The sequence below is a fragment of the Emys orbicularis genome, chromosome 25 (genome assembly GCF_028017835.1).
Source record: "Emys orbicularis isolate rEmyOrb1 chromosome 25, rEmyOrb1.hap1, whole genome shotgun sequence".
NCBI lineage: Eukaryota > Metazoa > Chordata > Testudines > Emydidae > Emys > Emys orbicularis.
In genome coordinates, this window is record NC_088707.1 from 8,222,073 (window position 1) to 8,249,064 (window position 26,992).

Sequence of the window (26,992 nt, forward strand, 5' to 3'; positions counted from 1 at the left end):
CACAGCCACCTTCCCTTAGCTAGGCTGCTGTGGGCTGTGCTAGTCACTGCTTTGGGGTTTTGAAGGAATGTTTTCCTGTGCCATGGGACTGCCCACAAGTGGTTGGTTTTTTTTTTTTTAAGCCTTCCTCAGAGGGAAACCTGGGGTTGGATTTTGGGCAAGCGGCCAGCTGGAATTCTTCCCCTCCCAGAGGTCAGTTTGGACCTGAGAGTCATTGAGTTGTCAACTTTTGGCAAGTGCTTAGTGTAGAAACTTGCTGATTTAGGCTCCAGAGCTATAGATGGCATCCCAAGGGCGTCTTGTTACAAGATGGGGGCATACATGAACTAGGGCCAGGGGAACCACCCCAACCCCACACATGGCAACAGTGCTGCCTGGGGGGAGGGGGGGGGTCAAGGTGCCCTCTAACCTCAGCCCCCCCTTTTCCCCTCCCCAAAGTGAGGGAATGCTCTTGGGTGAGTGGAGGTGCCCAGCAAACACCCCCCCCCCCATCACTGGCTCTTGCTGTAGGCACCCCCCGAGAATTGGCAAAGGATCAGTGGGGTGACTGTGCAGGGCTGGTTAAAATAAAACCCATCCTCCTCTTGCCCCAGGAGCACCATCAGCAGGGTAGAGTTCTCTTTTGAAAGAGTCTGTGGCTACATTGGACTTTAGGCTCTAAATCACTCACGGGCATAGCAGTGGTCACGCCCTCTCCAGCCGTCAAGGTTGGGCCTCAAACGCCTAGGTTGAGATGTTTATTTAAAAAGAGCACTAGTCATGGGGAAGGACAGATCATTCCGCACATGCCTCAGTCAGGTAAGGCTTAGCTTGAACACACCTGCTGGAGAGCATGGGGCAGAACAAAGCAGCCAAGGAGGTTTTACTGGGGAGAGAAACAGGAACCCATAGGGCTCAAGGTTGGGGAGAACACTGTAACAGCAATGTGACCATAATAGGCCATTGCTTTCTGCAGCTGCTGGAGCTCACCACTGCCAATAAATGGGCCCCTCCTAAGGGAAAGTTCTTCCACACAACTGACACAGATGTGGGGTGGGACAGGGTTGATCCAAAAGTGGGAAACACATGGAAACAAAAGTTTAAAAGGTGAACTGCAGAAGGAAACAATAGTGCCCTATATGGATTGCTCCTTTATCAGAACAGCTGGCAGCTGCAACCCCCCCCCCCCCCACACCCGCATTTGCTGCATGTTATTTTACCTTAGAAATAAGAGCCACCAATCAAGCTGGATGTCCCTGCCTCTGGTGCAGGATTGGAGAGGATAGGGACACCACCACCATGAAACCTCAGCTGCTGTAGTAGCTGCCTTTGGTTATTTCTGTGGTGTAGAGAGGTGAAAGACTGCAATATTCCTGTGCAGTGAAGTCACCTGTACACCCTCCAGGGCAGACATGGAAGGTGGGACTTGCTCACACACTTCTGTAAATAAACAGAGAACTTCAGAGCACCTCAGAGAAATTCTCTTCCTGGCTGTCATGCTGCTGGCCCCACTCCGCCTGGCATGTCACAGAAGGGGCGGTGCATAGCACACTACATTTTTTAATTTTTTTTTAATCTTTTTTTTTTTTTTTTTTATAAGCACATTTGTGCTTTGCAAACAGAATCAGGACATTAACAAAGATCAGCTTCTCAGAAGAAAAGCGTTTCTATAGAACAAGGACATTACACAGCTCAAAGCAGGAAAAGAAAAATATTTACAAAATACAAGGTGGTTTTTTTGTGGGTTTTTTTATAATGCTAAAAGGGTTATTCAGAATTTTCAACCTTATAAATAGAAAAGCACTTATGCAAAGGGATATGGTAGCATTGGTTTTTTTTTTTGTTTTTTGTTTTTTTTTTAAAGAAACGATGACAAATCCTTTAAACTAGAACAGAACCAAAAAACACTAGATAATGTTGAAAATTGTGAAAAAACCCCAACCATTAAGCAGTTTAGCTACTATTTCTTTACGATTACAAAATGGAAAAAAAAATTATGTCCTTTGTATTTTTTTTCCTTTTTTGGTGATGTGATTATACATAAGACAGGCACAATGCTAACAACAGGAACGGGACCAATAGCCACACCGCTAGGGTCAGAAAACATTACAGATGGGAACGGTGTGTGGGATCCAGGAGTCTCTAGAGGGGGAGGGGGCAGCGGTGGTGCCATTTTAAAATAAAATACCTGTCCAACTTTATGATCCTCAGACCAAAAAGTCCTCAAAAATGAAACTGACTGAACATTTGTTTTCAAAATTTGTGTGGAAGTGGAGTTAAGCAGTGGTGAAAAACAAGTCCCGATCTTTTCCTAAGCAAGCAGCCAAGGCTCTGCTGAGCTGGACTTCGAGCAGCACATGACACTTGCTTTTTCTTAGGACTTTTTTTTTTGTTTTTTTAATAGATCAAACCAATTTAAGCGAAACAAACATTAGCAGCCTATGTACTGCAGCCTACAGACTTCACATGGTGAATTGCTGAGTCCTAGTCCTGCCAACTGAACACTCCTGGCATCTGCAGCTCATCATGATTTCTAAGCAGTAACAGTAACAACAGAAGTGACAGCTGCTAACCTAGCCTGAAATTTTCTAATTGTGGTGGGTAAAAAACCACGAAGAGAAATTAAAGTGTTGGTAACAGAACTGCATTTCCTGCAGCAAAGCGTGTACTGGTGCCAGCAGGAAGTTAGATCCCAGCAAAAGGATAAACTCTGCTCCTGCTGAAGCACCAGAACATGCTGGGTTGGACTCCCACTTCCCTGCCCTTCACCCAGTATAAACACAAGGTGTGAACAGAACAAGGCTGCTTCCGAAATCTCACTCTCCCACATGGAGCTGTGCATGAAGCAGCTAATGAGGGGCCTTCCTTTCCCCAAGTGACAGGAAGGCTTGTCCTCCATGAAGCAAACAGCTGCTCTAAAAGCAGGAGTGGAGAAAGGAAGAAAGGAAGGGCAATGCAGCAGGCAGCCTGGGGGAATCATGGAGGTAATACCTGGAACTACAACCTAGGGAACAAAGTGACAGAGGGTGGGGGTGCAGCGACTGCAGATCTCAGCTCTGCACGTGGGGAAAGACAGCTAGTGCGGGAGGTTGCATTCCAAAGACATCACTTTTCACCACTAATTTCACTCCACTAAAACTTTTCGGGGAGGAGGCAGCAGGCAGCAGAGAGTAAGAGAAAAATCCCCTTTCGCTCGAGAAAAAAAATCCCCAAAGTCTGCTAGTCAGCTAAATCCTGTGCTCTAGAGTTATACACCTAAGGGGGAGTTGCGGAAGGGTGTCTGGCAGGCTGCTCTCCTCCCGAGACTTCACTCTGCTGGGAGGAAGCTGGGGTGCTCTTATTGTGTGACAAGGAAACATGGGGAAAAAAAAAAAAAAAACCAAAAACAAACAAACAAACAAAAAAAAAACAGTTTCTAAACTCCTTAAATTCACTAAAAACTGTGAAAATTCCCGGCAGGATGTTTGAATATCAAACGCAGATTTCGGAAGCTTTAATGCCAAGAGTTAGTTCTGTGTGTTGGTTTTGCTCATTTCTTCCTGTCTGTCTCTATCTGTGTGCCGGCCGCTGAACTGCTGTTGCTGCTGCTGAGGAGGCCACCGCTGGGTTCCGGCTCTTGGGGCTGGGGAGGGCGGGCAAGGGGAGGGCGCTGTCCATCTCCCGGGATGACTTGCTGCCCGAGGTGCGCCGGGTGCAGCGCGACAACCGGTCCTGGGGATCAGACGGGTCCTCGCACTCTGTCTTGGGGTTGTAGGAGAGCGGGAAGTAGCGTCGCTCCCAGGGTTGCACAGCCTGCAGGGGGACGGGAAGCAGAGCTGTTCACAGGGAGTGCATACAGACAACTCTCTGTGGCTCAGGATATTCTCCCCCCCCCCCCCCCCGAGTCATCTTCCTGTTTCCCATTTGTCCTTGACATCTGGCAGCCCTGGCCAATGCTCCCTTTAAAGGTGCTTCCCATATGGTGCAGGTTCAGCCATTAGCATGGGGAGGTTCCCCAAGGGATCAGGGCATGCTGGCACAGACTGAGACCACAGCAGAGCCAGCACCCAGCTGTCAGAGGCCCCCCCATGACCAATGAAGCACCTGTGTATGCCTGTTTTTCTAGCAGGCTCAAGCAACCCACAGCCAGCCAGGACCACAACTAGATTAACTCCCATGCACATACCGTGAAAAAAAAGTGACATTTTATTGATGAAAACGGGAAGTATCATTGGACAACATTAGCCTGCCCCGGTACACATTAATGGGCCACATGCACCAAGGAAGGTCTCAATTCAGACCTCCCAACAAGAATTCCGTTCTACTGGCTTTTCAGCTTGCTGGAGAGTTTTAAGGAGAGAAGAATCACAATGTAGGTGTTAGAAAAACTAAACACCCATCAAAGGTCAATAAGATCAACTGACACTTTCCCGCACTTCCACTGCAGAAAGTCTCATTTGGGTTCATTCTGTCGTGTAAAGGCAAGCATTGTGATGTTCTGCTCCCACGTTAATATTGTAACATGATGGGGTTCTTAGGGCACGTAGACGGAGGATGAGCGCCCAAAGGAAAAACTGCCAGAGAGGTCAGATCTTGCCTGCTAAAGCTGAATGAGAATAGATTTTTCATTCAGTTCAGCAAACTGAATTTCCCACACACAGATTCTCAGCAGTTTTCCCACAGTAAGTTCCACAGTGAAAAACAAACCAAAAGTTTGAATTTCACATTTAGCCTCAAAAATAACACAGCTTCTCAGTAATGTGTACGCATCTGGACCCTTCCACCAGCCAGAGGGGACAAAAAGTCGAAACAGCCACCCACCTGTTCGTCAAGACCAGACTCGGGTGTGGAACAACGGGTGTCCTCGCTGGACAAGAGCCGCATGGAGTCACGGGAAACAGGCGTGAGAGGGGCAGAGTGCAGTTCAGGGCTGACGGGACTGCGTGGGGAGAGGCAGTTGCCCACATCGGGGGATGGTGGCTGGGGAGTGGAGGGGTTCCCCAGCTGAGGGGTTGTCCGACCGTCTGCTGATCTGTAAGACCTGGAATTTAAAAAAAAAAAAAACATGTATTTTAAAATTCTCAATTTTACATTTCACTACTGCAGTCTGAAAGGCTGCTGTCATTCTGCAAACACCTCATTCACTGCCAGCTCACTTCTGCCACATCACCCCCTAGAACAGTGTTAACACAATTTATGTCACTACATGCAAGGCAATCATCAAGATGTGCACATACAGAAACTGAGTCACTGTTTGGACTTAGCATTGCAACTGTCTGGTCTGACCCCTCCATCCAACGATCATTGTTTCACTGCATCATGTCATACTCAGCATAATCTTTGGGACAGTTGTTTTGGGTTGGTTTTTTTTTGGGGGGGGGGGGGCTGTTTCTGTGGAGCACATGCCTACTACACTTCTGAGTGCTGTACCATTATAGTAGTAATAAGCAGCCACCCCACAGAGTCGGACACTTAGGTCAGTGTTCCCAAGTATTCTCCTGACAACATCTGTACACTAAGTAACAAAGACACTTGTTCAAATAGCTAAATACTGATCAAAATATAATTAAGCTTGACATCTTTTGGGGAGGTTAGGAGCCAAACCTAAACTTTGGAAAGGGAACATAAAAATGAGGAAGCTTGTCAAAGACTTAAAGGTCAAAATTGAGGGATTTAAAACCCTTCATTAAGGCATGCGTACATCTAAACAAAAAGGGAATCAATCAGGAAGCAAGTAAACCAGTGTTTGGGTAAATGGCAAGGTTCAAAAGGGCAGTCTGAGCGAAACAGGTCCTTCAGAATATCAAAATCCAACCCTAGTAAAACTAATATAAGAGCATAAGCTATAGGAGGAAGAAAATCAGAACGGCTAAGATTGGCTTTTTGTTCTTTAAATTCTAACACTAAAACAGCCAAGAAATTCTTCAAATGTATCAGAGCCAGGAAGACCATGAGATCATCAATAGGAGGGTCTGCTTGAACAATTAAGGATGAGAACAACATTACAAAGAAGCTAGACAATTTATTTGCATCGCTCTTCACCGCAGAGAATGCTGGGATATTATCTACCCCAGACTTACTCTTCTGGTAGTAAAGATGTGATACTCAAGAAATGGAGGTAACAAAAGAAGAGGTACTGGAACAAACTGATAAAGTAGATGTTAAGTAGTCATCAAGTCCAGAGGGTACACTTAAGTGTTCTGAAGTTACTCAAGAAGGACGTGGCTGAGCTGGGGAATGAATGTTATACCCAGTATTTTTTAAAAGGTACTAGGTTATGTCTGGAGAATTACAGACCAGTAAGCCTTATTTTTGTATCTGGTAAACAGGTTGAAATGATGGTTAAAACAGAATTAACAACCATCTAGATGATCATAACATAATAGGATCTAACTACCATGGTTTCTGCAAAGTTCCACATAATTTCCTCATACATTTCTGACATCAGATGGGGATAGACAATTTGTATGAGGACATCCCATTGGGAAAGCTCAGCCCCAGAGTTGAAGGCATAATTTTACTCACCATCAACATCACAAATGGTCTTCCCCAACTGATAGCTTACCAGTTCCACTGTCTGTCTCTCTCTGCAGAGACACCATTCCTTCCCACAAGTCCAACACCACTCTGCCCCTACTGTACAAAGAACCATCTTAGATTCTCCAATACTACTGCCTTTCAGGATATGAACCTCTGTAGATCACTCTTTTGCACTCTGCTCCCAGATATGCCCCTCTCTGTAGAAAGAGGGCATTTAGTTAAGAGAAGCACAACTACAAGAGAAGCTGGAGCGAAGGACAGCCTTCCCACACAAGGCTCATATGGCAGAACTGAAGAGCAGTAGTCTGCACCCACTGAACATACCTTACAGTGGTATCAGAGTGCTGGGTGCACCACAGCTGCAGAGAGCATGCTACTAGGCTTACCTGCTGCCACGCCGCTGAGGGGGCAGACTGGTGCTCCAGAGCCATCTTGCCCGCTCCATCTCTTCACACTTGGCATGAAGAGCAGCAAAGGCTGAATCGGACAGGTCCTCAATCTGGAAAGGGATTGTCACATTAGTGTGAGATCTTTTACACGAAGGACTTGCCTACACAACAAAGTTATACTGGCATAAGCCAAGGGGTGAATTTAAACAGATATACCCGGAGAAATGTAAGAGGACCCTTTTTTCGGTTTAGCTTATGTTGCTTAGGAAGGGGCTTGAGCTAAACGGAATTCCAGAAATAAGAGTGTCCACACAGTGGCTCATACTGGCATAGCTATATTGGTTTAACTAATATTGATATAATTATACCAATGCAAGTGGTAAAGCTTTTTTGTGTAGACAAGACGTCAGGTCTCCCTAAAAGGCCTGCTACCCTGAGGCACCTCATGAAAGAAGCCAGACTCCCGGCTGCAACTGATACACATGCAACAAAATAAACTAGCTTCTTCTATCTCAGCAGGCTTTTCCTTCCCCACCTTTTGCTGAAAAGGAGGATGGACTGATCAAACACTTCCTACTGGTCTCTTCCTGCCTAACCAAGACGCCACCCTCCATATACACAAACAAAAAGGAGACCCCACACCGCTCTTCTGAGGTTCTTGTTGATCCTTCAGCATCTGCTTTCCAGGCACTTCACTCTCTCGTGCAGCACATCCTACTTGAAAGGAAGTTATAGGGCTACCACCAGGTCCATCCCAAGGAGTGGGAAGCTCCCAAATTAGTTACAGATATAAAGCAACTATCATTACCTCCTCATTGTCTTCCTCAGGGTTCACTTTCAGAGCACTGATATCCACTTCACGCCAGCTGCAATACACCGTTGAAAACAAGGTCAGTCACTGCCATGGTAAAGAATGTAACACATCCATATAGTCTTGGAGGGACTAGAGGGGAGAGGAGCGGTGAACACACCTTGTACATGTGTTAATTTTGCCCCCCCCTAGTGACTGGTGGCCTATAGAAAGGATAAAAACCTACTACTATTAGTGACAAATTCCAATTCAAGTAATTATATTCTGCCACCTAAACTCCCCCTACAGTTTCAAATGCAGATGAGATTTTCCACTTCTGGTACTACATTAGGAGTGAACGCCATTCCATGCAAGTGACAACCAGTTTCTGAACATGCTCAGGAGGCACCAGAGGTACAACCCTGGGTGAAGCAATGAAGGAGACAGGATCCCCTCCCACAACTTTGCGCCTCCCAGGTGTTGTCCTTCCAATTCTGCCTTCCCTGTGGGGTTTTTTTTGGGGTGGGGAATAAAATAAAATAAGGCAGCTTTTCCTAACCTGTCTCTTAAGACATGCCCCCTGCTGCTGTTCCTCCCCACTAAATGCTCCCCTGGACCAAACCATTCCATCTCCCCAGCCCAACTCCTGTCGCTGCTGGTCAGCTCTTGCTGTGCTGCAGCTGGCAGAGCCGGCAACAGGAGAAGGAAGTAGTTTAGATTCTGCTGAGCTTCCCCACACCGAGCCAGCACTGGGAAGACTAGGGAGCACCAGGAGGTGAGATGAGCGAGACTCCCTTTCACATACTGATATAGTATTTTTTAAAAGTCAAATGATCTCTCTTGTGATGCTGACATAAAGCATTCTAAACTAATTTACTGTTCACCATTTTTGCTGTTTGTTCACTTTCTGCACTTCACTCAGCATGGATTGTGAAACAGTCTCAATTTCACTTTTGTTTCTAATACTTTTCAGTTGTCACACACTATTGCACGGTGCTGCAGTGTTTAGGTTACAAATACCGCAAGGGAACACTTTACTTGTTTAAAAATTGTTTACACTGGAATTTTTAGAATTTGATAACTTTTCTATTGGTTGTGTGTTCCATAAAGTTTTATTTTACAAAACCTAATATTGGGTAATGATGAGACAGAATCCTTATAAAATCGGAGAAAGGAGAAAGTCACATTCTATTATTTTAGGTTCTCACCACAATTTTTGGGACATTCTACAGTATTTTGCCTGTTATAACTTCAAAATTATTTAAGTTTCTTTTTCCACTGCATAGACTGAGTGTAGACAGATAAAGTACAGTAACTCCTCACTTAAAGTCGTCCTGGTTAACGTTGTTTCGTTGTTAGTTGCTGAACAATTAGGGAACATGCTCGTTTAAAGTTGTGCAATGCTCCCTTCTAACGTCCTTTGGCAGCCGCCTGCTTTGTCCACTGCGTGCAGGAGCTAGCTGGTGGGTGGTTGGAACCAGGCTGGACCAACAGCCCCCTATTAGCTCCCCGCTCCCCTAAGTTCCCTGTGCAGCAGCTGCCCAGCAGGCTAGCAATCGCAGCTGTCCCTCCCCCCAACTGCCATGTGCTGTTCCTGCCCTCTGCCTTGGAGCTGCTCCCCAAGACTCCTGCTTGCTGTGTGTGGGGGAGGAAAAGGGGGGCTAATGTCAGGGTGTGTCCCCCACCCTGCTCCTGCACCCCACTTACCCCATCTTCCATAGAGCGGGGGGGGGGGGGGAGGGGGAGGGGAGAGACACGACAGAGGGAGCTTCAAGGCAGCAGCAGCGGTCTGGTCTCAGCTTGCTGATCTAATTAACAAGGCAGTGTACTTCTGACCCCACTCTTCATACTTAAAAGGGGAAATGAGCATCTCTCTCTCTCTCACACACACACACACACACACACACACACTCTGTCTGCCCTCCCTCCTTTCCTGCTGCCTTGTATAGTAGAGTGTGAGAGTTAACCCTTGAGGGCTCAGCCAATTGCTAGTTCATCATTTAGCAGTAAGGCATTCCCTGGAAATATCCCACCCTCTGACTCCTCCACCTCAACCAAGCTTCTGTGTACCAGTATTAAATTGTTTGTTTAAAACTTATACTGTGTGTTTGTGTGTGTATATTATATATAATACAGTCTTTTGTTTGGTGAAAAAAATTTCCCTGGAACCTAACCCCCTCATTTACATTAATTCTTATGAGGAAACTGGATTCACTTAACATCGTTTCGCTTAAAGTCGCATTTTTCAGGAACATAACTACAACATTAAGTGAGGAGTTACTGTATTTAGCCGAACAGCAGCAACACCACCACCCTTCAGCTCAATGAGATGCGAACTTCAAAGTCTAACTTTGGGCCATTTAAATGCTAACATTATTAAAGCACAAGCAAGCACACTCTTCTAAAAAAAATAAAGCCAAAGATAGAAATTAACTGAGTCTAACACTTCATTAACATACACAATTAACAAAAACCAGGAAATGAAAGTTTCCTACAGTAACTCAGCTGCATTGCCACATGAAATATGCTCTATTCCTGAGGTTTTGGTTACATATGGAACTTAACATGGCTGTTTTTGTTGCAAAATGAAGAATACAGGATGTACTAGTGTGGCCTAGTTAGTTTTCCTTTACATTTTTATTTTAAAGAAAGATTTGGAAGGTGGCTTCCAGGCTGGTGTCACAGCTAATGACACCTCCTTCAATTAGATGACACCTAATTAGCTGTAGGTGCTGAGGGGTTTCTTCAAGATCCACATGGAGCAAAACCAGCTGCAAGGAGGTTTAATATTGCTATCGCCATTCAATCGTCAAAGAGTGCCTTGTCTTTGACCAGTGTTGGCATGGGGCAACTGCCTTCCCCCCCCACTGTATTCATTAGCTCACTACTCAGCACCTACTTCCTAGCCGTATGTGCAACGCTGGGGATAGAAGCCAGTGACCTCAGTGAGCACTGCGTCTTCACAATTAAACACAAAAAATGACAACATTAAACTAACATTCAGGTTACAGAATTAAAATCAGTCAGGGAAGTTGATCTTCAAGCAGTGAGAATCCCCAAGCAGTGTAACCCTTGGCAGTTAATAAGCCCTTTCCATTGATGGGCTGTGGAAGACATTGCAAAATGGAAGTTATCCAAGTAAAAAAATCGGTTACCTTCCTTTTCATAACTGTTCTTCGAGATGTGTTGCTCACATCCATTCCATTCTAGGCGGTGTGCACAGCCCACGTGCAGAGTCATCAGAGATTTTTGCCTTAGTGGTATCCGTAGGGTCGGCTGCAGCGCCCCCTTGAGTGCCGTGCTCATGTGCTGGTATATTAGGCGCCGCCGGCCCTACGCCCTCTCAGTTCCTGCTTGCTGGCAACTCCGACAGAGGGGCAGGAGGGCGGGTAATGGAATGGACATGAGCAACACATCTTGAAGAACAGTTATAAACAGATAGGTAACTTTTTTCTTCTTTGAGTGCTTCCTCATGTCAATTCCATTCCAGGTGACTCACAAGCATTATCCTCGGAGGTGGGCTTGGAGTTCACGGTCTTGTGGCTTGCAGCACTGCTCTACCGAAGCCAGCACCGTCCCGGGACTGCTGCGTAGGCGCGTAATGGGACGTGAACGTGTGGACAGATGACCAGGTAGTGGCCCGCCAGATATCCTGGATAGCCACTTGGGCTAGGAAAGCTGCCAAAGAGGCTTGCGCCCTGGTTGAATCGGTGGTTATCATCGGAGGAGGGGGCACCTTTGCCTGATCATAGCAGCAGCGAATGCAGGCAGTGATCCAAGAAGAAATTCTTTGAGCAGACATTGGACGACCTTTCATCCTGCTGGCCACTGCGACGAACAATTGCATCGACCTGTGGAATGGCTTTGTCCTGTCAATGTAAAAAGCCAGCAACCCTCCTGACGTTTAGGTAATACAATCTACGCTCCTCCTCTGACTTACGTGACTTTGGGGGGGGGGGGGGGGAAAAGACAGGTAAGTAAATGTCCTGGCCCATATGAAACAGACCATCTTGGGCAGAAAAGCCGGGTGTGGCTACAGCTGGACCTTGTCTTTGTAAAAGACCATATAGGGTGGTTTTGAGGTAAGCGCTCTAATCTCAGAGACCCTGCAGACAGATGTTATTGCAACCATGAACGCAACCTTCCAGGAAAGGAGAAGGAGAGAGCAGGAAGCCAGAAGCTCGAAGGGGGTGGCGGGGGGGGGGTGTCCCGTGAGCTGTGACAGCACAAGATTCAGGTCCCACAGGGCGACGGGGTCTCTGACATGTGGGTAGAGACGCTCGAGGCCCTTGAGGAACCTGGCAGTCATGTCTTGGGCGAAAACCAACCTGCCATCGAGTGGCGGATGGAAGGCCAAGATAGTGGCCAAGTGGACCTTAACAGATGAAAGGGACAGGCCTTGGAGCTTGAGATGCAGAAGGTAGTCCAGGATCAACTGCAGCACGGCTCGCTTGGGACAAACGCCTTTATCCAAAGTCCAATATGTGAACCGCTTCCATTTGGCCAGGTACATTGCTCTGGTGGGGGGCTTTCTGCTGCCCAACAGGACCTGTTGGACACTGGCCGAGCACTCCTGCTCTTCTGCATTTAACCATGTGGCAGCCAAGCTGCCAGGTGCAGCACCGCCAGGTTCGGATGCAGAAGACTGCTGTGGTTTTGGGACAGCAGGTCTGGCCAGAGTGGTAGCTGTAATGGAAACGAGAAGTCCAGTGGCACCTTAAAGACTAACAGATTTATTTGGGCATAAGCTTTTGTGGGTAAAAACCCACTTCTTCCGATGCATGGAGTGAAAATTACAGATACAGGTATAAATGTATATTGGCACATGAAGAGAAGGGAGTTATCTTACAAGTGGAGAACCAATGTAGAAGGCCAATTTAGTCAGGGTGGATGTGGTCTACTCCCAATAATTGATGAGGAGGTGTCAATACCAAGAAAGGGAAATTGCTTTTGTAGTGAGCCAGTCACTCCCAGTCCCTATTCAAGCCCAAATTGATGGTGTTAAGTTTACAAATGAATTGTAGCACCCTGACTAAATTGGCCTTCAACATTGGTTCTCCACTTGTAAGATAACTCCCTTCTCTTCATGTGCCAATACATATTTATGCCTGTATCTGTAATTTTCACTCCATGCATCTGAAGAAGTGGGTTTTTTACTCACGAAAGCTTATGCCCAAATAAACCTGTTAATCTTTAAGGTGCCACCGGACTCCTCGTTGTTTTTGGGGATACAGACTCACACGGCTACCCCTCTGATCGTTGTAACAGAACAGCCACCGAGACATTCAGCAGTGTGCCGAATCAGAGCTGGTGCGGCCAAGCCGGCGCGATGAGCATCACCTTCGCCCTGTCCTGCTTGATCTCCATAAGGACTCTGTGGACCAACGGCACTGGGGGAAAAGGGAGCAGAAAAGTGTCCAACAGGGAGCCTCTGTCGATCCCCCAAATGGAGCAGAAAACGTGGCACTTCTTGTTCTTCCTGAATGTGAAGAGGTCCACCCGGGGAGTCCCCCATCTCTGGAAGACGACGCTGACCACCTCCGGATAGAGGGACCACGCGTGGTGAGACGAGAAGGTCCTGCTGAGGCGATCTGCCAAAGTGTTCCTGGCCCCAGGGAGGTGTGCGGCTACGAGATGGATGTTGTGACGTACACAAAAGTCCCAGAGCCTGAGGACTTCTTGGCAAAGGGCAGACAATCTGGCTCCGCCTTGCTTATTGATAGCCACTGCATTGTCCATCAGGACCTGGACCACCGTTTCAGACTCCTCTGCCAACTCTTCAATCATTAAGTTTAAATTGGTAGCCACTCTTTTAAGGAGGGCCTGGTGCCCATTTAGGAGGGGCCGGCCACCGCTTCATCCGGAGATGACGACTGCACTGCAGAGGGAGGGACGGCTTCCCCTTCCCTCTCTGGGGACGGCTCCTTAGGTGTCGGAGCCTGCTGTGCTGCCCTCGCGTCGGCTCGGCACCATGTTCCGACTCTGGTACTGGCGGCGGTTTTTCCGAAGTGGTCAGAGAGGAATGGTGGGAGTACAGGACCGGTGTGACAGGCACGCCCCATGGGTTCCAGTACAGCCATTGAGCAGGTCACTGTCCCTGCTGCCACCCCGCGGCTGCGGACGCCGTGCTGGCCTTGCAGGTCAGTGGTGATTCACCCTTCCTTGGCGAGGGGCTGAACTCCTGCTCCAACTTGGACCACTGCCCCTCCCGTGACCAGAGCAGAGCCGTGGAGGCCTGAGTCTGTCGATTGACCCTTGTCGGCAACCGGTAAGAAGCCCGGTGCCGGTGGTGCGCTCCACACTGATGTTGGGGTTCTAGGAGTGGGGTCTGAGCAGAAGGGCTCCGACGCAGGACAAAGTGCAGCCTCCATGAGGAGGGCCCTCAAATGGATCTCTTGCTCCTTCTGGGTTCTAGAGTGAAAGTTCTTACAGATCCTGCACTTGTCCTTTCTATGGGACTCCCCCACACACTTAAAACAGCTGTCATGGGGGTCACTAATAGGCATCGGCTTGTTGCCTGAGGAGCATGGTTTGAAGCACGTCCTGCTCCAGGGCAAAGACCCAGTGAGGACTCCAACTACCAAACCAACCTAACACTTAACTTAATGGCTAACTAAGCATCTACAAACGACATACAAAGAGGGTAAACAATGGGTTGTAAAGAACCGCTAACGCTCTGACCAACCAGGGGCATAAAAAGGAACTGAGAGGGCGTAGGGCTGGCGGCGCCTAATAAACCAGCGCATGAGCGTGGCACTCAAGCAGCCGACTCTACAGATACTGCTAAGGCAAAAATCTCTGACTGCGCATGTGGGCGTGCTCACACCACCTAGAATGGAATCGACATGAGCAAGTGGAAAATCATTTTCCTGAACAGCACTAGCAGCCATTCAGAGAGCTCCAGTGGGGCAAAGTTTCAGGACTGTTGCATTTCTGACGATGCTACGCTTTCGACAGAGGAAACGAGAAGGGGAAGCACTAAACATGGAGGCTGGGGATGGACCGAAGACATACCTCGGCGTGAGGATTTCTTTGTATTGTAGTTTCTCTACACGAGTTGTTGCAGCAACAGACATCGGGATGACAATGTTATTAATATCAAAGGAACTTTCGCCTCTCCTCCTCCTCGGCTGCTGCAAAACAAAGACAAAAAACGGTGAGGGAAGTGAGGGGGGCCTCAGGTTTCAACCTGGCGGGACTGCTTCTCTAATGAGCATCTATCAGTCTGATCACTGAAAAGTTTCTAACGTGAATTGTGCGCTAGTGAGGGATGCCAGATTGACGGCCCTGGAGACTGAAGCCATGTCCATGGACCAAGAACAATGCACACTGCAGAAATTTAAGTTTCAATACTTCCCAGAATACCTCATCAAAGGCTGGCTTTGGAGTTAGAGGGGAATTCAGTCTCCTTGGTCCATTCAACCTTTCTGCAGGGTGCGCTGACAAGGAGCCCAGCACAGGCTAAAACATGGAGAAGGTTTGTGCAATGAGGATACCTATCCTGCTTTAGTGCCCCCTCCCCATCAGGGAGGAGAGCAGTTAGCAGGGGGCCTGCCCTACGAATAAAGAGGGCTTCACTCAGCAGAGCTGTCAACCCAACCTTTTCACCAGCAGGTTTTTTTATTATTATTATTAATATTAATATTAAAGAAAGACAACCCTCATGCATTTAACAAGAGGATCCATCTATATTCCTGTTCCTGTAAAATTCCACCTTCCACGCAGAGAGAATTCCACTCATCATTGAGCTCATGTATTTTAAAGGGAAAAAATGACTCTTTTTACAAAACAAGTTTTGAACTACAGCCGTAGCTCTTTACTACACTTTTCAACATGTGCTTCAAGAAATTATATTGCTATTTAACCCTGTATTCATCCTGGTTTTAAGAGGCGGTGACTAAGGCATGAACAGCAGCTAAGTGCCTAACTCCCACTGAAAGTCAATGGCAGTTGGGTGCCTATGAAAATCTCTCCCAATTTACCACTGATCAGGTCTTTCACAAACTGGTAAAACATTTGATTCTCAAACTGCTCAACTCAACTTCATATCCCCTTTACAAAGAGGATTTGCAATTTACCCTTTTATCGGTCTCCTCCATTCCCCATTACATGGAACATGTGGTTTTTACTGTGAAAATTAAGTCATGCAGGCAACTGTAATTACGCTGGATAAACAATACAACAAACTAATAAAAGCCAGGTAATATGCTTTGAGGTGCTTAGATTAAATGTGCTGCAGAAGCACAAGCATTAGTGGATTAATGATCCTCACAGAATCATATAAGGCAGCTCAACAGTACTGCTACCTACATGAAAAAATTGTCTCAGGATTTGCTTAAAACAGTCATGTGACAAACATCTGGCGGTTTCTATTGTTTACCTCCTCAGAGATCAGTACTGAGGTGTCAAGCAATGTTGACCAATCAGAAAGCATATGCAAATTTAGGTTAACTGACTGGACTAAAAGTCATATTTATCCCCCGAATCTCTCCTGCCCCTTTAGAATTTTAAGTTTAAAGGTAAAAAGTTTTACCCTTTGGATATTTGTAGACAAAACGGAGAGATTTCTATTTCTGATGGAAACATTCAGAATATACGGGAGCTAACAGGCAGACTGAGTGCATAGTATACCTGAACCCTTCAGCCTTTGAGGACAAGATTCCTAGTAAGTCTAAGGATTATTTGTAAGATTCCTAGCAAGTCTAAGGACTGGGGGGAAGATCAGACAAGACTGCCACCTAAACAGACATAAATTCACCACTTGTTCTGAAACTTGAAGGTCTTTCCCACACTTTGTTTGTTTAGTTCATGGTACAATTAAAAGAAAATGCCCAGAATTTTCAGACATGTCCGCTCATCAAGCACTGACATAATGTGGCAACATGGTGATGTAGCATCTCCACAATTCTTTAGACCCAGGGAACAAGTCCAACTCTAAGAGAGACCAATAGCCAGGACAAAGAGGCAGCAGCAGCAGCCGCCAGCACTAGGAACGTTCAGATTAGGCAAGCCACCCCTCAAAAAGCTTTCCCATTCCTCAAATACAGCCCAGGATCTGAGAAGGGAAAGGGATGGCCTCAGTGAAAAATAAGCAGCCTTCACAGAATCCTATCACAGAAGTTAATGGGTGCTCCCTGCCTCTAGCACACCCCTAAATTATCTTTGGAGGCACAGATGTTTCTTTGGCCATGACTTTATCCCAGCAGCCAGAGATGGCAGGGGGTAAACCCAAGGGCAGACGGCAATGGTTTGATGATGTGCAAAAGAGAAAGGCAGGTCAAGAATTTAACTTGAACATAATCCTTCAGACAGACTGCTTGATTGCCTATGCATTCCTTGCCCTGGAATTTATTTGTAGAATACCTCCTGCAATAAAAAGGTATCATAAAACTTACTATTCCATTATGACTATCAATGAGAAAGACATGAGTTAGTTCACAGTGAAATAAATTGCTGGGCCTTTGTCACTTCCTAGTGGAGAGGTATCCTCCTCACAACAACTGCCAAAGCATGCCTTCTCTACAAACTCACCACAGGTCAACTTGGCTTTAGCAACAATCTGTGACAAATGGAGAGAAGAGACTGGCAATGTCAATGGCTGAGGTGAGCAAGGAATCCAATCACAGGTAACACGAGGAGTTTCTATGCCAGTAGGACAGAGCTGTAAATATCTCTCTTCTCCAACTCCAACGCATCTACAACATTTTAACCACGCAAACTATTCTGGCTGGTAGGATGCTTTATAAACCCAAAGCAATGAGCTCTGTCCCAGCAGTGCTAAAAGCGGTCCATTTGATCTGAGACCTCTACATGCCCTAGCTGGTGGAAGTTTGCGACAAATGCTTGGGACCTTTATCTGGAGAGGATTGTTACTACCTCACTTGGAGAGGCAAGCTGCTGGCACCAATCATACAAGTTGGGTCAAACAAACTCTGCTCAGGTCTCTGTTAAAATGGTTAACCATAGACGCTAAATGTTTTGCTAATCATCATCTGTTCTAGAACATTCCCTGTCTGGGCACGATAACCTGAGGCAGTGAAGGAAAGGCCAATTCCAACACCTCATTCTCAAGTTCCAGGGCCCATTCCCAGTCATGCTTCAGACTAGATCATGGCACCAAAGATGCTAATTACAGAAATGGACAGAGGCCAGCTATCCTTGTGGATGTTGCTTAACAGTTCAGCAGAATTCAATACTTTTCATCATGAGGTCAGTATGACGTCAGGATCTGGGAACGGATGGAATCACGTAGTTCTAATCTTTCCATTCCAGCAGTTAGTGCTGGGTGAAGGTTCCTCTCCTCTTCAATGGCTTTCCAATGTGAAATCCCCAAAGGGCCATATCCTGCTACTACTTCAATATTTTTGCAAAACTGAAGGCGATCACAAGGAGATAGGGGCTTCAGGGGCTGCTGTGGTCTATCTGACTGGGCACAAGGAAAGAGGAAACCTGAGATTCCTGTCTCTGCTAGTGATTCCCTGTGTGAAGCTGATCAAGCCTCTTCATCTCTCCACTTAAGTCTCCCTACCTGTAAAAAATGGAAATAATGCTGGCCCACCTTTGTAAAGCAGTTTGAGATCTACGGCTGAATGAGCATTGTAAGTGGAAGTATTTTGCTGATATCAGCATACTGACACCCAGCTATGTGCCTCCTTCCCATCAGATTTAATCACGGCCATCACCAGGCTCTCTGAAAGATTGGCAAAGACTGGGACTTGGATTAAAGCTGAAGCTCAACCTACGCGAGACAATTAAAATGATTTGGCAGAAGGAAGCATTGAGAATATTGAAAAATCTAATTACTCCACTAGTTGAGGAGGATCAACCAACCAGGGTCCATCTGAGAATCTTAATAAAATTATAATTTGCTTTTAGAATCCCAGAATTCACTAGTAGCCAGCAATACTGTTAATCTATGATTGACTCTCAGCTCTGGCACTGGGAACCGAACCGCTGAGTAAATTCAGACACTAATACTTGAACTGTTCTTTCTATCCAGAGTAGAGGGAAACCTGGATTGCTGACAGCCAAGCCATCTCCAGAGCAGGACAGAAGCTCAGCAACCCCTCCAGATGCATGACCATGCCCTGATCAGATACTTACAGACATGCTAGAGGTGCCCTGTGAACTTGTGCTGGCAGGAGCAGAACTTTCAGAGGATGTGGACAGCTGCCGCACTATGGGGCTGTGGGGCATAGAGGCTGCAGTCGCTGATAGGTAGCTTGGGCCTCCGACATCCGTGTGATGCTTTAACACTACAGGAGAAGGAGCAAAACGGACAATGACATTAGCAAATAAGGTTATACCATGTGCTTAAAAATGACCATCATCGAGGACCACTGTGCATAAAGTAGAAGCTTCCTCTGACTGCAGTTGCCAGCTTTACAAGCCCTGGAGGAATAAGCTGTTAGAGCACACAGGGGATAGCCGCAGTGGTGACAACTGCTCCTTTATTCCCAGAAGCAGCACACTGCCCTTCGCCAAGGGGAAAGAGGATGGGAATGCAGCAAAGCCCAAGCTCCCCCCTGTGAGACCTAGCTGTGGGAGCCTACCTTCGTGTCTCTCAGGTGAGTAGTCCCACAATTGCTTTTTGTCATGTGCAGGAGGCAGGATAAGTGAGCGCTCTGGCGCTCTCTTGGCCTTGGACACAACCATTAGATCGTCTAAGGGCTGCCTGTGTGCCTTGTCTGGTTGGATTTTGTGATGTGAGCACTCTGAGGAGGGGAACAGAAAAAGAGCTATGAAATGTCTGCTTTCCCCTCTCTTTCTGTTAGCACAGGAGATACACACAGACACAGCCAACACCGGAGATGCGGATGGGTCAGGGCTCCAACACCACCAGGCACTGGGGGAGATGCAGATGGAGCAGTGAATCCCTTTATTTCTGCCCATGCCAGGAAAACACTGACTAGGAAGTCACAGATTGCACAGGGAGCAGCACCTATGACATTTTGGCCCAATTTGGTTCACACCTGCACGCACCTCATCTCCATCCCAGGTCTTGCAATATAATCGCCACACGCCCAGTCTACAGCTCGCCCTGAAAAGGGTGATCGTACACACTTTCCTTCTTCACTGCACTCGTTTAGGACAGGTTGGGAGTTTACAGGCAGACACCCCTGTTCTTGTTTGAGAAAAAAGGGGATACTTACTGGCTGCAGTGAAGAAGGAGTTGACCAGTTTGTGGCGGTCCTTGCGAGCAGGGTCAGACAGGCTACTGGCCGACATGGAGGCTCTATGCTTGAGCGAGAGCTTTTTGGGAGGTTTAATTTTCTCATAGGGCTTGCTCTGCCACTGGGATTTCAGCATATTCTGGAAGTGCAGGCTCGTCGGCACATCTGCAGACAAGTACAACGCAACAACCACGTCATGCTAGAATTCAAAATGCAGTAGTATAATCCTCTCCCCGTGCTACCACCCAGGAGAGACCACACTACATCTATTCTGAACTACGATTCCAGGCTGTTGACTCCACCCTCACGCTCAAGGGGCAGTTGTGATTTTGGGAGACAGTGCCTCCAGTCTCAATCTCTTTGAGAGTGAAGCACATTCTTCTGTCCAAGACAAGGAGGGGGACCAGGCACCTGCCTCCCAGCAGGACAGGACGGGGGTCCAGTGCCTTTCCGCATTCAGTCACACCAGCCCATCGTCCTCTGCCTGCCAAGAAGTTGGAACACAGCAGCAGCAGCACACCAAAATTTACACTGGGAAGGACAGGAAATAGAAGATGTGATTTACATCCTCAGTTCAGGGTCAAGACATAAGAAGGGACACATCCTTTTAAAGGACAAAGGCCTAAAAAGGAACCCATTTGGGAAAGTCATTTAGTTTATTGATTGTCACCAGGGTAGCCAGCCACTTTAATTCTATAAGCCACCAACGATGAGGGCTACCATGGCTCTCCTAACCCTAGCAGTTCAACACGGAGAAAAAGCAGACGCAAAACAAGTCAACCAGTTAAATGCTAAATAAAATGGATGTTATGTGCTATCCAGATGATCGATCAATGTTGTAAGTTACCAGAGAGAGCACCTTCCAGAGAGGAGCTCGGAGGTTGAAAATACCCTGATGCTGTTCTCCAGGGAGAGTTTTACAATGGGATAGCTTATCTGACAAGACAAGATACACAGCAATGTCTTCAGAATAGGCGTTAGTTGTGTGGAGCAGCTGCCTACTTCAGGCAGCAGGAGCTACCCTGTGCACCAGCTGGATTTCAAGGACCGTGCAACGCAAAACTCACTGTGCTCATCTACATTGGAGGTGCAAAGGCATGGATGACCACCATGACCTCTGCATTTGAGGAAAAGTCACCTGTTCCTGGTCAGTCCTAATTGAGGGAAGGTATTGCAGGCCGTTGCTGCAAAGAGCAGCTGTGAGGATCCAGTAGGACATAGACCAGGCACATCATTCTGGCAAAAGGTGGGCATAAGCCGTCAACACATGGTATCCATCCCTCAAGTGCTGCCCCAACAACAAGCAGCAATTTCGTACGTGGCTTGTGGCACAGTTGTCTCTCTCATCCAGATTATATTCTGGTAAGCCACTGATATAACCCCCCCACCCCTGCATCTCTGAAATGGAGGCAGTAATTACTTATCCATCTATTGTGGTTCCACAAGCCCATGGGTACACAAATGCGCAAGTACCCTCCCACTCCATTTTCAGCACATACCTTCTGCCCCACCCCTGGATGTGTGTACACACCCGTGCATCCATGCCTATACACATGCAGTCTCAACATAAAACTCCTGCCCCACAACTATGCACACACACAGTCCTGGCATAAGTCCATTGGCCCAACCCAACACATACTGCAGGCTGCTCTCCTCTTCTCACAACCTTCTCCTCCCATGAAAGTCACCACCGTAGCTCTTCAGGAGACACTGCCTGAATTAGCAGAAGCCACCATTGAGGGAAACAAACACTGATGAAATTATACAGCACTTTACTTGCACAGGCAAGTAAGGCTTATTAGGAAATCACAGCTGCCCCTCTCTGGCTAGCAGAAAAAGTCACCACCAGGCTCTGGCCTTGGGATCCCAGGTGACCCCACTTCCCCTTATCAATGGTTGCTTACAGCCTCAAACTATGATTTGGTTGCCAAAAATTATGACACATGGTAGCAGAACATACTGCATGACATGGCTGTTGTCTTGTGCCTCTGGGGCACCAGTTACCAGGGTTTTCTTTCATCTCTCACAGAGCAGCAGGAAAAGCCTCAGCCTGAACAGAAGAGAGTTGTCTATAAGGCAGCAACTTGGTGTTAACCATGAGGAAAGAAGCTTACATCCAAGGCCACTAGGGACTACGTAACATACATTGTCGGTGTCCCATCCATCTGGGATCATGCCGTATCAGTGGCAGAACACCTGCACTTTGCTTCCAACTGCTAGATACCTCGTTGTCTCAGGGACTAACCCCATCACCACAACTGAAAGTTCAAATACTGAGGCCCAGAGAGGAGCCACCACAATACTGACATGAGAGCAGGAAGGGCCAACGTTCCTTCCTCAGATCTCAAGGGGACACAGCATTTTCATGGTGCCTTTGATGAAGCAGCTAAGATCAGAGCTGAGCCCCCTTCCTAGCCCCTAGAGGAGTGACCAGCTGTTTGAAATCTCTATATTCCATAGATTAATTATTTCAGACAGTGTCTAATTGGAAGAGAGGAGATTTCAAGCAGGGCTTGAATCTCAGAGGTCAATGCTTGAACCCCCATTAGAATTCCCATCACCCCCAATGAGTTGGCATGGTAGCCCAAGCAGAGGCTGCCAATCTGACCTAAGGGCAGGGGCACACACACATGGTGCATGGGTAGGTTGGACAGCAGGACAGAGCCAACTGGCAGCAGGGTGTGGGCTGGAGTTTGTTATTAATAGCAGGAGCTTGGGTTCCAGGGAAAAGCTGCTCGAGTGGTGTTCAAATCACCTGACAGTTAAAGCTTCTGGTTTAGCCTATTTGCTAAGAAGCCAGGGAAATAATGATGTAATGGCAGCTGTCCTGCCATCACTGACACCGGGGAATAAATGTGTTAGCAGAGACATGCCCCATGCAAAACCACGAAGAATAAAAGTAGTCTTAAACAGGTAGCCAAGAAGGCTGCATTGTGGATTTACTAAACTGATTTGCCTTCATGGACACAACATGTACTCTCTTCACTTGTCTCTCCCTCCTGCAGATCATTCCACAATTTATCCCAAGGCTTGGAAATGTACTTCAATTTTTAAAAACTGATCTGCTCCTACAGAGAGTATTTGATTTAATAGGGCTTCACACTGGTTGCACTGCAATCTCTACTACACATTTTCTCTTTCACTGAACTCAATGATGCAGGTCTCTTTGGGACCAGCAGATGGCGATCACACTGTGCATTTTTAAACCCAAGTTAACATCCTTGTTACCAAGCTTATTACATCATCTTAAAATTCCCAGACTGAAATCAAATGAACCAGAGAAACTGAAAGGACAAAGCACTGTAATGGGTTAAAACCCACCACATATATGACTGCTTACCAAAAGTGTAACATGATCCTCCTCCTCCTGAGGTGCCTGGCAGTGCAGACTTTGGCACACTATGCCAGAGAAGCCCAGCTCTGGGTACCAAGGTGTTAAAAGTGCCCAAGAGAGCTGGACTCAAAATGAGAGCTTGAAAGACACAGCCAGTTCAAGACCAGATGTTGACAAAAAAGTTCCATCTTCACAAGTTCCTCCAAATCTTATGTATGCAAATGTACCATATATATGCAGCCAATTCAGGAGGGCTTTATCATATTTTTGATGGTGGGCATAGTGAAAATTTGAGAGAGAGAGCGTGAGCGAGAGCAGCTAGCCTGGTTGATGACACTCATCTTAATTCTGTGACCTTGAAACCGCTTTCTCAGCTGGGAAACACTGATGCAGACACACAGAATATTAACCAGATTTCCCTGCCCCCAACAGCCCACCTTCTTTCAGGTTTTGAGAGGATTAAAAAGCCAGTCTCGGGCATAATCAAAGGCGGTCACATGTATCTGAGCACTGAGGACAATCTAAATTAAGACAAATGCTCATGTTTTAAATGTGTTCGTGAACATGCTTGAACAGAGTTTTAAACAAGACTTTGCACCTAGTGTAGACAGGGCAAGTCATGTTTAAAAATGTTAGCTGGTTCAGGTCAACCCTATAAATACGGGATTTACTGAGCTGCATCCGACTGTTGGTGTCTAGCTGAGGCAGATGACTGATACATAATAGTTTTTTCACCTTCTTCTGAAGTATCTGGCCTACTGTGCAATACAGTAGATGAGGAAAGAAATTCCTTCATGATTCCTGCAACAACATGTTTACGCCCTGAAGCATGAAACTTAAGTTACTCTTATCTTAGCACAGATAAATACATAAAAAGGCTTCGGTCACAACACTTTCTGCCCTTTTTGTAATCCAACTTTCTCTCTTCCTATTTGTGACTTTAGTGCTTGTGAAAAAATGTTCACTTACTGTCCCCACTTTACTACCCCCATTTTATAGATAGGGGAATTGACTCCCAGAGAGATTCAGTGACTTGCCCAAGGTCACAAAGGGCAAGTCAGCTGGCAAGCCAGGAACTGAACCCAGCTCGGAGTTATAGTCCAGCAGCTTAACCACATAGTCAACCTGAACTGAGAGCCTTGAAGTGAAGCTCTCTATCCACAGAGCAGGATCAGCATGGGAAGCTGTAGTGTAAGCTTCCCCCATACTGCCACAAGCCAACATGTCTCTCGATAACAGGCCTGAGACACCTTCTAGTGATGGAACAGTTCAGCTGATATGACCTATTCACTCCTAGGGGTCTCTGCTGAGAGGGCCACCTAAGGAGCCAGTTTGTATCAACTGTGGTGATATGTTTATGTGATGGGGTCATAGATGTATAGACAGCAACAGCTTTTGGTCACCACAAACCAGACTGGTTTTTAACTGACAGCTTAAGAGGCAAAGGGATCTGGAAACCATTACCAAACCATCCCACTCGGACACAAAACTCCCATAAACTGAATCTGGAAATACGTCAATGCATTCGTGTAATCCCCCGAAGTCCATTTATTGTCGAAGCGATATGCCACTAATGGAGAGACCTTAGAATATAGACTCATAGCTCACAAGAAATTCTGTAATGGGAGTTACAGCCTCTTATTACCCAGCTGTACACTAACCTCAAATTCACATCGTATCACAGATTTGCTGCTGGCGTCGATAGAAGAGACTCGTCTTCTAACTAAGACAGTCTCTTCTTTTTATATAAATGGTCAAACTCAAATACATCCCCCAACTGGTTTATAAAATATGGTCAGTATAATGCTCAAACTCTGATGCAAGGCTCCCAATCATCAAACTTGATTTGCTTTGCTCTCTATTCCCACAAAGCCAGGCTCCAGGGCAATTTTCTCACAAGGACTGAGTATACAGGTGCATGCTCACTGCAGTGCGGATTCAATGTACACTGCTTTCCTTTCACCTTTCCAGTCTGGGGAGTGCCATCCCCCATAAGCCACTGACAGCTGCACATACTTCATTCCAATGGACGTACCTAGCATATTCCCACTTCCTATGGAAAGTGACGAATATCTAAAGTTCTGCAGTAGAGCAGAGTGGGCAGGTCTACCCAGGTAGCACCAAAGTTACCCAGGCTCTACTATTCGTTTTACACCCTTTGGTATTTCTCTCCCTATACCTCACAACTTCACTGTGCGTTTCATTAAGTGGCGGTGCTTACCATCTGGGAATGATAGAACAGGGTGAATACATGAGTCCAGCTGGGAGAGGCGCTCCAGCAAAGGGGCTTCATACTGGATTTCCGGAGATATGGAGCTTCGAGTGCCACAGATGGCACACAACGGGTTCACATCACAGCTACATCGCACCGTGCTGTTACGATGAACCTAGACCAAGGGAAAAAAATAAATTCAATACACTCAGCTCAAAGAGGCTGATCTGTCTACACCCTCTCATTCCACATGCAACTCTTAGGCAATTTCCTGAAAAATCCTGGAGGCTACATCCTTTTTACACTGAATAAGAGCCACTGGCCTTGCCTAGATTAGGAAAAAAGGCATTTCCCCCAACCCTAAATCAAGTTTTAACAACCAAAAATCGTACTGAACACCAATATAAGATACAGTTTAACACTTTTAGCAATAGATCAATCAGCTAAAATTGGCTAAAGATATTTGACATCACTGTAGACAGTTTAAGGAGGTTTTCAATCAACTTAAGATAGCTCAATTCAGCTAACTCTATGGGGGAAAAGCACCTCTCTTTCTAGCCTAGACAAGGCGAGCATGAGAAATGGCTGTGCCAACAGTTGACACTTACGGGTAAGTCTTGACAAAGAAAAGGGATGTTTTCAATCATGTTAGCTCAATTAAGCTGGGCATTTCAATTCACAGATGTACAGATTTTAGGGCAAGAAGGAACCGCTATGATCATCTAGTTTGACCCCCTGCATAACAAAGGCCACAGAACCTCTCATCCTGAAAGGTCTGAATCAAGCCTATAAATTTCTGTGAGAGTTACGCCATACATTTTAGAAAGATACCCAGTCTTGACTCAGAGTTCAAGTAATGGCGAATCCACCACATCCCCTTGGTATTGTTCCAATTGTTGGTTAACCCCTCTGAAAAATATGCACCTTGTTCCTTCCCACATAGATGCCTATGGGCAGTGATCAAGTCATCTCTGAACCTTCTCTTAAATAAGCTAAAGAGATTGAGCTTTTTAAATCTCTCACTATAAGGCATGTTTTCCAACTTGAGCTACAAGAATGATTCAATTCCTAAATCCTGTCCAATTTTTCAGCATCACTTTTCAAATATGGACCTGAGCACCAAACAGTATTCAAACAATGAGCTCACTAATGCTGTACACAGATGTAATACCCCCTTCCTCACTTCTATGGGACATTCAACATATACATATGTCCAAGGGTCGAATTAACACTCTTAGCTACAGCACTGCCCTAGCAGCTCACGTTGAACTGGTTATCTACCATGACCCTTAAGTTCCTTTCAATGTCACTGCATATCAGGGCACAGTCTCCCATCCTGTAAGCATGATCTACGTTCTTTGTTCTGAAAGGTGTGTCCTTGCATTTGGCTCTATTAAAACACATTAATTAAAATGAACCCACCTCCCCAAGTGAACCAGATTACTCTGTATACCTAACGTGTCCCTATCAGCATTTATCACTTCAATTTCAGTCATCTGCAAGTTTTTACCAGCAATGCTTTTATTATTTTCTTCCAAACCATTGATAAAGGTATTGAACAGCATTGGGCCAAAAACAGATCTTTGCAGAACCCTC

General features: G+C 46.4%; 1 protein-coding gene across 1 annotated transcript in view; it reads right to left on the reverse strand.

Annotated features, from left to right (window-relative positions):
- Positions 1-2,393: 2,393 nt before the first annotated feature.
- The window catches only part of KANSL1 (KAT8 regulatory NSL complex subunit 1), a 185,620-nt gene continuing 161,021 nt past the window's right edge, over positions 2,394-26,992 (reverse strand). The window contains exons 8-16 of the mRNA XM_065422791.1: positions 25,406-25,571; positions 19,830-20,015; positions 19,230-19,391; positions 18,781-18,932; positions 14,692-14,810; positions 7,696-7,753; positions 6,885-6,997; positions 4,780-4,999; positions 2,394-3,771 (exon numbers count right to left, since the gene is read on the reverse strand). Of these exons, the coding sequence (XP_065278863.1) occupies positions 3,529-3,771; positions 4,780-4,999; positions 6,885-6,997; positions 7,696-7,753; positions 14,692-14,810; positions 18,781-18,932; positions 19,230-19,391; positions 19,830-20,015; positions 25,406-25,571 (1,419 nt within the window). The 3' untranslated portion in view covers positions 2,394-3,528. The remainder of the gene's footprint in view (positions 3,772-4,779; positions 5,000-6,884; positions 6,998-7,695; positions 7,754-14,691; positions 14,811-18,780; positions 18,933-19,229; positions 19,392-19,829; positions 20,016-25,405; positions 25,572-26,992) is intronic.